The 12,704-nt window shown below is 38.5% G+C and overlaps 1 protein-coding gene across 3 annotated transcripts in view; it reads right to left on the reverse strand.

Annotated features, from left to right (window-relative positions):
• DGKI (diacylglycerol kinase iota) overlaps positions 1-12,704 on the reverse strand; it is a 586,838-nt gene that overhangs the window by 97,358 nt on the left and 476,776 nt on the right. For all 3 annotated transcript variants that reach the window (XM_069087305.1, XM_069087306.1, XM_069087304.1), the window contains 4 exons: positions 10,881-10,950; positions 7,352-7,392; positions 5,711-5,838; positions 5,047-5,169 (listed from right to left, as the gene is read on the reverse strand). In XM_069087305.1, the coding sequence (XP_068943406.1) occupies positions 5,047-5,169; positions 5,711-5,838; positions 7,352-7,392; positions 10,881-10,950 (362 nt within the window). The remainder of the gene's footprint in view (positions 1-5,046; positions 5,170-5,710; positions 5,839-7,351; positions 7,393-10,880; positions 10,951-12,704) is intronic.

The following is a 12,704-nucleotide window of genomic DNA, read 5'->3' on the forward strand; positions in this document are numbered from 1 at the left end:
AAGTATTGTTTATGTACCCTTCTGTAATCCAGGGAGTACTAGAGACCAACCCAAAGGTAAAAAATGAGGGTGTCTATAGGAACCACGGAGGTGAAGCAATCTGCTTAGAATTCAATAGTAAGTGATCCTAACTGCAAAATATACCATAACCCTACTCTTCCTTTAAGAGAATGTCATGAATGAACAAATATAAATGGAATGGATTGTCTTCATTAATATCATGCTCTAACCAACCAAGATTTCCCTGTTACATAAAGACCCAGATCCACAGGCTTGGAGAACCTGAAAGAAATAAAGTACTACTGGGTCAAATGAGAATGGTAGTAAAAATGACAAATCCTAGGACTATACTTTTTCATCCTTTAAATCATGCAAATTCATCCTTCTCATCAACTGATAAGCATAGGAAGGGCTGGGAAAGTTTTTGCAGACAAATAAGTTTGAAGGGTACAAAATACTATTGAGCCCAACCATATGTACAACTATAGCCTGGCTGAAGAAGTTTCAGCTGGCAGAAGTTCCTTTTAAGATTCCTATTGGGCCTCAACCTTTCTTCCCTAATCTTACTTGGATAAAAATATGTTGTACCTAATGTGTTAGAATGTGCAGAGAATTATTCTCAGCACCAGGAAAGATACAAAATACAACTAAGTCATAATCCTTCTCTGCATCATCACCATTATCCTCCTCCTCCTCCTCATCAATATAATCATCAATAATACAGTTATCATAATAACTAGCACTTTAAGGTTTGTAAGAATCTTTACATTTTTTTTTATCTCATTTGATCCTCACCATAACATTGTGGGGTAGGTGCTATTATATCCATTTTACAGATAAAGAAACTGAGATTGTGTGATATTAAAATTTGAAATACTACTTTGTTTCATGAAGGCTTAATCAATTAATTATATATTAGTTATTTTCTTTTGGTATGTGCCTCTAAACTCTTTTTTTTTACTAATTTGTTTGTTTACTTTTAGTTTACAGGATTCAATTCCATAATTCCTTGAGTTTCACATTTTGTCCCCCTTCCTCACCACCACCCCCCCATGGCGGCATATAGTCAAGTATAGGATCTGTAAATACTTTCACATTATACATTAGTCAGGTTATAAAGATGGATTGTATCAGATAGAATGAAAAATGGTAAAGAGGACATAAAACCAAACAAGAAAAGGAAAAAGATCAGGTATTTTGCTTCCATCTGGATATAAACTCAGTTCTTTCTCTAGATGCACACATTTCTCTCTATCACGAGTCTTTTGGAATTGACTTATATCACTGCATTGCTGAGAAGAGTCCAGTCTATCAAAGCTGGTCATCACACATATGTTGTGTCTGTAATTGTGTACAAATTTCTCCTGGTTCTACTCTTCTCACTTAGCATCAGTTCGTATAAGCCTCTCCAGGCAAACATGAAGACCGTCTGCTCCTTGTTTCTTATAGCACAATAGTATTCCATAACATGCATATACCACAACTTGTTCAGCCATTCCCCAATTGATGGGCACCCCCTTAATTTCCAATTCTTTGCCACCACAAAAAGAGCTGCTATAAACATCTTTGTACATATGGGTCTTCCTCCCACTTCTATGATCTCTTTGGGATATAATCCTAGGAGTGGTATTGCTGAGTCAAAAGATATGAAAGTATTTATAGCCCTTTGGGCATAATTCCAGATTGCTCTCCAGAAAGGCTGGATCAGTTCACAACTCCACCAGCAATGCATTAGTGTTCCAATTTGCCCACATCCTCTCCAGCATTTGTCATTTTCCTGTTTTGTCATCTTAGCCAATCTGACTGGTGAGATGTGGTACCTCAGAGTTATTTTGATTTGCATTTCTCTAATCAGTAGTGATTTAGAGCGTTTCTTCATGTGCTTATAGATATCTTTAATTTCTTTCTCTGAAAATTGCCTGTTCGTATCCTTTGACCATTTATCAATTGGGGAATGACTTGTATTCTTATAAATTTGACTCAATTCTCTGTATATTTTAGAAATGAGTCCTTTGTCATAGACATAGGTTGTAAAGATTCTTTCCCAATTTCCCACCTCCCTCTTAATCTTGGTTACATTGGCTTTGTTTGTACAGAAGCTTTTTAATTTCATGTAGTCAAAATTATACATTTTACATTTTATAATGTTCTCTAATTCTTGTTTAGTCATAAAGTCTTTCCCTCTCCACAAATCTGACAGGTAAACTATTCCTTGTTTTCCGAGACTGTATCAGTATCAACCTTTATACCTAGATCATGCACCCATTTAGACTTGATTTTGGTATATGGTGGTAGATAATGGTCTATGCCCAGTTTCTGCCATACTATATTCCAGTTTTCCCAGCAGTTTTTGTCAAATATTGAGTTCTTATCCCAAAAACTAGGGTCTTGGGGTTTATCAAACAATAGATTATTATAGTCGTTGACTTCTGAATCTCGTGTGCCTAATCTATTCCATTGATCCACTGATTCCTTAGCCAGTACCAAGTAGTTTTGATGACTTCTGCTTCACCTCTAAATTCTTTAAGCTTGCAGCTATTAGCTCCCTTTTTAACTGCCCTCCACCCATTAAGTTTCCCTCATCAGGAATTTCCAGTCACAAAATTCTGATTAATCAGAAATCAGTGATACATAAACTACAACTTCTCTGTTGTCTCTCAGAAATTGCCAACCACTGGACTTTCAGAAGGATGCTAGTCCACCATGTGATAAATTTGACGTAAGTTGCAGTTAGTGACCTTGACACTGACTAATCAAAAGTGAAATATACCTTTGTTATGCCAGATTCATGTCACTGTCTATTTTGGGGTTCCTCTGTATGACTATGTAAGAGCTATCTTGACTGACAGATGCATTCTTCGTTACTGAGGAGCCTCGGGCCCCATGTATTGGCAATTGCTAGCTTTGCTAATAAATTGATCATGATCAGAACTTTATTGTCTCAGTTTACCATTACTTCAGTTGCAACAGTTAGGAAAAGTTAAGTGACCTGCCCAGGGTCATAGAGCTAGTAAGTACATGGAGTTTATAGTCTAGTCCAAGGATAAGACATAAAAACACAACTCTATAATAGAGAATATTACATAAATCTATGAAAGGGTACAAAGCCAAGTTCTATTATGGTATGAATGAGAAGTTAATTAATGGGTTAATCATGGAAGGTGTCACTGAAGATGTGGCTTTAAGTTGGGTTTTAAGGGTAAGACAGATATTCAATAAGCAAAAACAGAGAGAAGGAAGATGTTCCAGACGTAGGGACAGTATGAGTAGAGGAAAACAGACAGGCAGGTGAAGGACATGTTCCCAGTGTACTGGAAAAATGATGATAGAGAATGATCCATTTTGTCTTATGCAATGAATGGAACAGAGTAATATGGGAAAGAGCTGAAAAGGTAAGGTGACATCAGGTTGTGGAGGCCCTTAAATTCAAGTCAAAGGAAACTAAATTGACTCAAGAGGCAAAAGGATGCTATTGAAGATTTTTTTTAACTAAGTTTTGGAGGATGGTTGGGAACTGGAGGAAGTGAAAATAATAGATGTGTGAGGATATTATTATTGCAAAAGTTCAGGTGGGTAATATTGGGGGTCTATACTATGGTTGTGGCTATAGCCACGCAATGGCTATGGCCAGATGAATACAGAAGAGAGTGCGCACAAAAGACATTTTGTAGGGATTCTTAAATTTTTCTCTGTGTCATGGATCCCTTTGGCTGTCTGGAGAAGCTATGAACCCTTCTCAGAATGTTTTTAAATGTATAAAAGAAAATGCATAGGATTACAAAGGAAATCAATTACATTGAAATGAAGTTATCAAAATGTAAAAACAATGCAAGTTTGTGGATCCCAGCTAAGAACCCTTATATGTGCAAGTAGAGCTGTCAGGACTTGGTAACCAATGAGATTACATATGTGAGGGAAAGGAAAAGGTAAATGATAAACAAGTACCTTTAGTAATGTGCTATTTTATCTCAAAGTTGAGGTGTTTTATGCCCCACTTACATCCTGCATGCTGTAAATTAAGCTAACTCCCTTCCCCACAGCATTTAACAGAATATCTGTAGATATTCATACATAAATGATTTAGATATAGATCATGTATTTAAAGATGAATGTACCTGAAGTGTCTCCTACAACTTTCTTTTCATTTTACAGATGAGGAAACTGAGGCCCAAATGTCTTGAGGCAAAGTCACACAGCTAGGAAATATGGCACCATGATTATAGTCTTTCCACTGCACTACACCTGGCAATAGGTACATGAATAACCCGCCTATTATGCAAAGAGCAAGTTCAGAAGGAAAGGCAAAAGTATAGCTCTGGAGATGCTGACTTTCATGCACTGATAAAACTTTTAGACAGAGATGTGGGTTTGGAACTGAGAAGCAGGCAGGGCAGAAGATAAAAGATTTGGCAGCTATCTGCATGAGGTGGCGACTGAAGCAATTGGAGTGAATGAAATAGCGAAGGGAGAAAAGAGAAGGAAATCTCAAGTACACACATAAGAGGGAATAAGTCAGACTTAACTCACATTTAAACTACCTGAAAATGAGAAAAAGAAGGTAAGAAGAACAAAGTAATGGTCTGTCACAAAGGAGAGGGACTGGACATGAAATTTCATTTGACATAGAGAACTCCTACATGAGGGAGCTCCTTCTGCCAAAGAAGGACACCTTCCCTGCAACTTATAGTCTTAAAGAGTTGCCTAGAGAACAGAGACTGATTCACTTGCCTGGGTAAGACAGCCGGTATGCATCAGAGAGAGGACATGAACCCAGGTCTTTCTGATTTGGAGTTCAATTCTCTAACTACTATACTACACGGCCACTATGTCATATAGAAAGAAGCTAAAAATGACTCCTATACATACACAAAGACAGAAAGATGAGAGAGAGAGAGAGAGAGAGAGAGAGAGAGAGAGAGAGAGAGAGAGAGAGATTAGGAGTAGGAAGGAACTGAGAAGGAAGAATAAATGGAGAGCTCATGACTATAAATCCAAGTGATAGAAATTGCCATGATACATTCCAAACAAGACATAGAAAACCCTTACGGTAGCATGTGTGAGTGGCTGAAGTCTTTCTTCTCAGAGACCTCAAAGTGTGGTGACATTTTTCCCAGGCCACTGTCACTCAGCATGCGTTTTCGGAGAGCAGGGTTCCACCAATCTGACATCCTTGGGGGAGAAAAGGACACCAGTCACTTCTTCAAAGTCAACTTCTAGTCTATAGCACTTAATCTGCTCTCCCTCTAGCCCCAAGGCCAGGTAATTTAGCCTAAACTAGAAATTAAGGTATTTAAGTCAGAAGCAACCAATCAAATAGACTCCCCCTCTCTCCCTCCTTCTTCTGTCCTCCCTTCCCTTCTTCCTTCCTTCCTTTTTTCCTTCCTTCCTTCTATCCCTATCACTATCCTAGCTGCCCTCTTAATAAATTTCTCACCCTCTTCTTCTTTATAAGGACCTGGGACCCTTACTTCACTGTATCCCTGAGAAGGGATATCATCTTTGGCTCATTCTCTTTTCTCTTCTTTCTTTGTACCATGTCTGAAGCTGGTCTTTCCTAAAGAAATCTGTGTTTTCCTGGACAGACTAAGCTATCTTTATATGTACTATACTGCCCCTCTTGATCCTTAAAGCCACAATTGTCACAGATGCCAGTCAACATGGCAGGTGTTTTCTCACTGACCTCACCTGTAAAAAAAATGTGCTCACTCACCCAGAAGCTTGCTCCACCACCAGATCAGGCATCCCTGGAGGTGTCCCTGCTTGCTGTGATACCACCATATCTGGATCCAGGATAAAAATCTCATCTTGTGAAATTTCCATCACAAAGTGCAAATGTTCCTAGGGAATATTATCATTTTTTATTATTGTTGTTGATGTCAAAACAACAAAATAGATATTTATATAGTGCCTTAAAATTTGCAAAGTACTTTTCCACACTTACCTTATTTGAACCTCATAACAACCCTATAACAAAAGTACTATAGATACAATTTTCATTTTCCAGTTAAAGAAAGTCAGGCTGAGAAACTAAGAGACTTTCCCATAACCACACCGTTGCTAAGTGCCTATGGCACGTCTTCTTCACTCCAAGTCTCAAAGGGAAGAAAACCTGATCTGTCCAAATGGATATGAAGTTTCCCAGAACTACCATGTGGATTAGGATGTTAAAAACTACCTTGGAAGGAAGGGGTAGGTAGGTAGTGCAGTAGAGTTGGGCCTAAAGTCAAGAAGACTCATCTTCCTGAGTTCATATCTGGCCTCAAGACACTGTGTGACCCCGGGCAAGTCACTTAACCCTGTTTGTCTTAGTTTCTCATTTGTAAAATGAGCTGGAAAAGGAAAGGAAAAAACCACTCCAGTATCTTTACCAAGAAAGCCCCAAATGGGGTCCCAAAGAATTCGACATGACTGAAAGGACTAAGCAATAAAGAACCTTGGAGAAACCACTAGAAATATGAGAAGCAGACGTGCAGTATGTCAAAAAGTCATTTAAGTCATAGCCTGTCTGGACTCTGAGTCCAGGAGGACCTTGGCTAGGATTCTAGAGCTAAGGCTGGTCTTTCCCATCAGGAATGGCATTGAGGATATAGACTAGACATGATCACCCTGCACCTGAGGAGCTATACAGTGATAGGTTTGTATTGGAACCTCTCCTGAGGCTCTGGCCTAGTCATTGCTAGAGGAATACAGGGTAAAGAGATGGCAGGATCAAGAAATCTATTCCAAACATCTCCTAATTTGTTCAGTTCACCTTGTAGCGTGGGACTGAAAGAATACAGAATTATCCTGATCTTCCACAAATGCTGTCAGAAAAAGGAACACCATTAGGCTAGCACCACTCCAAGACGGTGTGAATCACCACTCCCTGGACTTAGTTACAATTGGACAGAACTTGTACACAATCCATAGGAAAGGAATGCCTGTCTCACTGAACTAAACTTTAAAGTCTGATCCATGAGAAGCCAGGAAGCTAAAAGCTCCATTAACAGTGATCAAACTCCGAATATTTTTAATATTGGTTTTTCATTAGGTTTCCTTAAGAATCTATGGTTACCAATGACCTGAGGGAATCTCGCTATAGATGATGATATTCTCTTTCTTTGGCAACAAAAAACCTTCAAAGAGGGTGGAAACTGGCAGGAAAGCATTCAGTCGGATGGAGCTACTGAAGACCAAGAAGCCAAAAAAACTTAATGGCTTTTAACATATCTGCAAAGAAATTAGTGGTTCACCGTCCTGACTAGTAGGTCATTCTGGAACCTCTGCAGGTTTTCAAACAAACTATGGGAAGAGACAACAAAAACTTATTTACAGATAAGGAATTGTCATTTGTACACTGAGGGAAACTCACCTGAGCTCTGTCTATTCGATAAAAGCGATCCGCCGAAGTAGCTAGTAGAGAAACAGACAATGAAGAGCCACATTACAAGGAAGCTATGATCTCCAACAGGCCATTAGTTATCAGACTCACTGAGAAAGCGAGGGAGATTGCCTGTGGAGGGCCCTCAGAGAGTCTAGTTTGAGGGTTCTGTGTCCTGGGGAAGGGATTCTCAGGTGCTGGGAGTATCTGGAGAGGTTAAGCCAAGGCTTTGCTATCATAGCTAGAATGAAACAAAGATGGGGGGCTCTTTAAGCCTGAAACTCTAGGGTCATTTTTATCGAGGCCTGGATGCCTTCACGCTTCAAGGGCTCCATGAAACATTTGTATGTGTACTCCCTCTAGGAGGGTGGGCTAGAATACAGTTAGGTGGTGCAGTGTATGGAGTGCTAGATTTGGAGTGAGGAAGACCAGAGTTCAAATTTTGCCTCACAGACTTTCTAGCTGTATGTCTCTTGGTAAGTCACTTCACCCCTCTCTTAACCTTCTCTTATCTGTTAAACAAGGATAATAATAGGGTTATTACCCTACCCTCATAGGGTTGTTGTGAGAATAAATGAGATAACATATCTAAAATGATTTGTAAGCCTACTTCACTACATAAATGGCAATGTAATTACTATTCCTCATGCTGTGAAATTCTTGTCCATATCTTCCTATAAATCTTTCACAGAGGACCTAAGCAATAGGCTGGAGACCTTCCTTTAGATGGTCCAGTATATGATATGTCAATGTCAAAGGACATTGGACTAGGGTTTGTTCAGTGACAGGCACTGGGTCACAGGATTAGGGCTTCTAGAAGTTGTGATATAGGCTTCTGGTTAATTACTCCATTTACTAAAGTGAATAAAACCCTCCTCATTTGCATTTCTATCTAAGTGCGCCTCAAGTATTACCACTACAATACATGAAGCCAGAGGGAAGTACTCAAGATCAGGCTGAGAAGATTCAGCCTTGGGAAGTGCTAACACACTAACAACGAATACAGTTTTGTCTTTTACTATAGCAGAAACCCACATAATGAAACAGACATGATGAAACTTTTAATCGAGTAGAATTGGTTTCTGTGTTAAAACTAAACACCCATAGCAGTATCTGGCATTCATTCTTTTTTCTCAGTTTATATGCAAAGTAGCCTGGATTGGCATAAAACTACATAACACATTTCTCTAATATGCTAATTTGTTCTTCTGTGACAGACCAACAGAGTACCAGGGGTTCAGGAATATGCTATGCTTTCTTTAGCCTCACCCCTTCCCATCTCAGCCCTTGACAAGTCGAAAGATTTAACTCCATCCCTGTTATTCTGAAGGAAGGGAATTGTTTTGAATAAAATTAATTTCCTAGTCAAGGAGCCTCAAATATGGGTAGGACCTATACCGTAGTTTGAAAGACATTCATGGAGTCATCACAACAACAATACTTAGCATTTTATGAGCTTTAAGATTTGTAATGTGCTTTCCATACAACATTTCATCTGATACTCAGAATATCCCTGTGAGGGAGGTGCTATTATTATTGGTGTTATTGTTATTCCAGTTTTTCAGATGAGGAAATTGAAGCTCAGAGATGATGAGGGAATCATGTGAGGTCCCATAGCTTTTAAGTCTCTGAGGGAAGACAAACTCAGGCCTTCCTGATTCCAAGCCCAGAAATACATCTACTATACCAGTGATATCAGATTTGGAGCTGGCTAGTACAAAAAGCCATGAAACTCCCCAGTAACCCAAAGTATTTGTAATTGGAAAACATTAAATTTTTTTTAAATATACAACACAGATTATGTTAATTTGTAGTTTTCTAAGGCAGTATGCTGCCCAGATGGGTCTTTTTCTATTTGAGTTAAACATTACTGTACTGCATCAATTTACTCCCGTGAATAGAAAGCTTGTACAATACTGTTACTCCTTCCTCACATACAAATACCACATATGTCCATCCTTACTCTAACCCATACACCCAGATTATAGTCATGAGATCTGTTGGAAAAAAAAATCCATAAGCACTGTTCTTCAAGGAAGTAACTTTGAGAAGTTATATACCAATTCCTGAACTGCTATTTAAAACACTCTTCTTTTGGAATGGTCTTCAGAGACACCTTACAAGTTTCATAAATTGGTCTCCTTTATTTTATAATCACACCTCATACAGTCATGTATATTCATTTAGAACTAATCTTGGTTGCATGCATAGTCTCTTTTATCGATATGATACATTACCCCCAGACATGTGCACATATACCACGAGCACATATATACATAGAGGGAGACATACAAAGAAACAGAATAGAAAATCCAGTTAAGTGGAGCAGTGAATAGAGAGCACCGGCCATGAAGTCAGGAGGACCTGAGTTCAATTGTAACCTCAGACAGTTAACTAGTCGCGTGACCTTGGGCAAGTCACTTAATGCCAATTGCCCTGCCCTCCCCCCCTCCAGAAAGAAAAAAAGAAAGAAAAAGAAAACCCAGTACTTGGATTAAGAGCATTCTGAAGACCCATCCCATCACACTAGGTTTCCAGTTGAAAACTTGGGCCTGGCTCATTCTCTACACTAAGCTCAGTTTTCTTAGCTATTATGACATGTAAATAGTGCTTTATTGCTACCAAACATCATGCACAATCAAGCATTGCAATAGCTTCATGTGTTAGATAAGGCAAAATAGCTCATAATTTTCATGCAGATGAGAAAACTGAGGATCAGAGATGCTTGTCCAAAGTCACACAGCTAGTCAGAGGCTTATCTGGGACTCTAACCCAGGTCTTCTGCCTTCATATCCCGTAATCCTTCCACAATGCCAGACTAACAGTCAGAGCTAAACATTCCTGTGCTAGTATGCTGCCAGTCCATTCCCTCTTCATCACCTTCCTAATTCTCTTAGTTGTTTTCTTCAAACCATAGACTGCACAACAGATTCTCATTCCATCCCTTCATTTTGCTTTTATTTATTTGCCTTTATGTTTGTTTGCTAAACAATCAATAAGCATTCATAACAAGCCTATTATGGGCAAGGCTTTGTGGGAAGAATTAGAGATATAAAGAATGAAACAATCCTGCCTTGGAAGGTAGATTGGTCTGGTCTGGCAGACAGAGAGACAACCAGCTTCAAGGAAGAAGCCAGGATGTTCAAGTCCAGACTCCAACACATCCTGGATGTGTGATCCTGGGCACAGCAGGTAGCCTGTCAATATCCCCAAACTATAAACTGTAGAACAGTTGCAAATTTGCATTGCTAGAAGGAGTTTCCTCACCATGAGATACCACCATCAATTAAATCACAAATCAGGATACACATACACACATATTAATACTCTATATCTTAGTGATGCCCCCATTTCTAGCACTGTCTTTTTTCAGAACTACCCCCACCTCCTCGCTCTCCTGGACTCCTCTCCTTTAAGTGTAGGGGAGAGGATGAGAAAAAGGGATGGTGAATAATAAATAAACTCACTCTACTAATCAAAGACAGCTCTCTAGCCTTCAAACAAAAGCAGGAACACTTACCATCTAGGAAGCACCACCTGGGGGAAAGTCTCTGAGCTGAAAGAGCCCTGGGGAAAGAGGTTTCCTGATCCTGAAAAGAGAGAAACGAGATTCTTGACTTAGAGGTGGGAGAGACCTTAGAATTTTTCTAGTTCTAGGGTTATAAGATAAGATAAGATAAGCTAGAGTAAAGCCTATGGACCCCTTCCCAGGAAAATATCTTTAAATGTATAAATTAAAACGTATAGGATCACAAAGGAAACCAATTATGTTGGAAAGGTTGTCAAAATATTTTTTAGATCCACATTTATGGACCCTGGTAAAGAAGCCCTGATCTAGTACAACTTCTTCATTTTTATAGTTGAACAAACTGCCTGTTATTATACAGGTAGTAAGAGGTAAAGCCTGGATTTGAATCCAGCACTCTTTCTACTGCACCATGCTTCATTCTAAGTAGTAAAACACTAATAAAACTACTAACAATGAACTTTCACCTCCGGTCATCACATGATTCCAGTATCAAAGGTACCAATAACCAATGTCACCTTAACAATAAAGTAGACAAGAAAAGGATCCTCATTCTCACTCAACTTCATGGGGCCTCAATTTCCAGGGGAAACAAGTGAGAATTCAAAGATCACACAACCATTTAAGAGCCCAGACCAAAGGAGAAATCATTTCTTTTGACTTCTATCCTTACGCTTCCCAGTTGATGAGGAAGGATACTCATTTTTCTCTCAGATTTTAAGGTCTAGCATTTACACTATATACAAACAACCTTCTTCATATTTCTTCATAACACATCCCTTAAGTCACTAAAATTAATCAATCACTCCATTCACAGAAGCGTCTACGATAAAGCAGGCACACTTCCAGCTATTGAAGAATCAAAGACAAAAATGAAACAGTCCCTCCTCTCATAGACATGATGTTCTATTGGGAGGTACAACAGGAATGTTTGAAAATACTGCTATCCTAGTGCAATAATTAATCCTTTCCTAAATACATAATTAATGACTAGAATACAGTGCTGAGCCTTTTAGCAGAAAGAACTCTACTAGGAAACGAATGCAAAAGAAAAAAAAGGACAACTTTAAACATAGTTTCTAGTTATAATTTTCAAGAAGTGTTCAATTATTTCATTAACAATTCATTTTTATAACAAAGGGCATGATTTCAGAAAAAAGCTGGAAAGACTTATATGAATTGACAGAAAGTGAGATGAGCAGAACCAAGAGAACATTGCACATAGTAACAGCTGCATTATAAGGATGATTAACTGTGAAAGACTTAGTTCTTCTCCACAATATGATGATCTAAGACAATTCCAAAGGATTTATGTAAAATGCTATCCACATTCAGAAAAAGAACTGATGGAGTCTGAATGCAGATCGAAGCACAAGGTTTCTTTTTGATTGTTTTTTTTTTTACTTTCCTTATTTTTTCTTGTTTTTCTTTTTGGTCTATGTTTTCTTTTGTAAGATGGTTTGTATGGAAATGTGTTTTGCATGATTGCACATGTATGATCTATATTAACTTGTTTGTCTTCTCAAGAAGGGGGGGATGGAGGTAAGAAGAGAATTGGGAACCCCAATTTTTTAAAAACATGTCAAAAATTGCTTTTAGATGTAACTGGAAAATAAAATTTAAAAAAATTAAAAAAAATACATTATTAAGATAACTTGGGGGGAAATCCATCATAAGGACATTATCTTTCTTTTTCAAAACTAAGGGGAGAATAAGAACCAGTGGAGGTATTGATGTCACTACTTTCCTGTTCCCCGTGATGTTAAAAGACATTAGATCATTTCAAGTTTCCCCAATCAAACAGATTTCCTGTACCAG

Source organism: Petaurus breviceps, unplaced genomic scaffold, assembly GCF_028583685.1.
Source record: "Petaurus breviceps papuanus isolate PSGF00001 unplaced genomic scaffold, PetGlider_PUasm1.0 181, whole genome shotgun sequence".
NCBI lineage: Eukaryota > Metazoa > Chordata > Mammalia > Diprotodontia > Petauridae > Petaurus > Petaurus breviceps.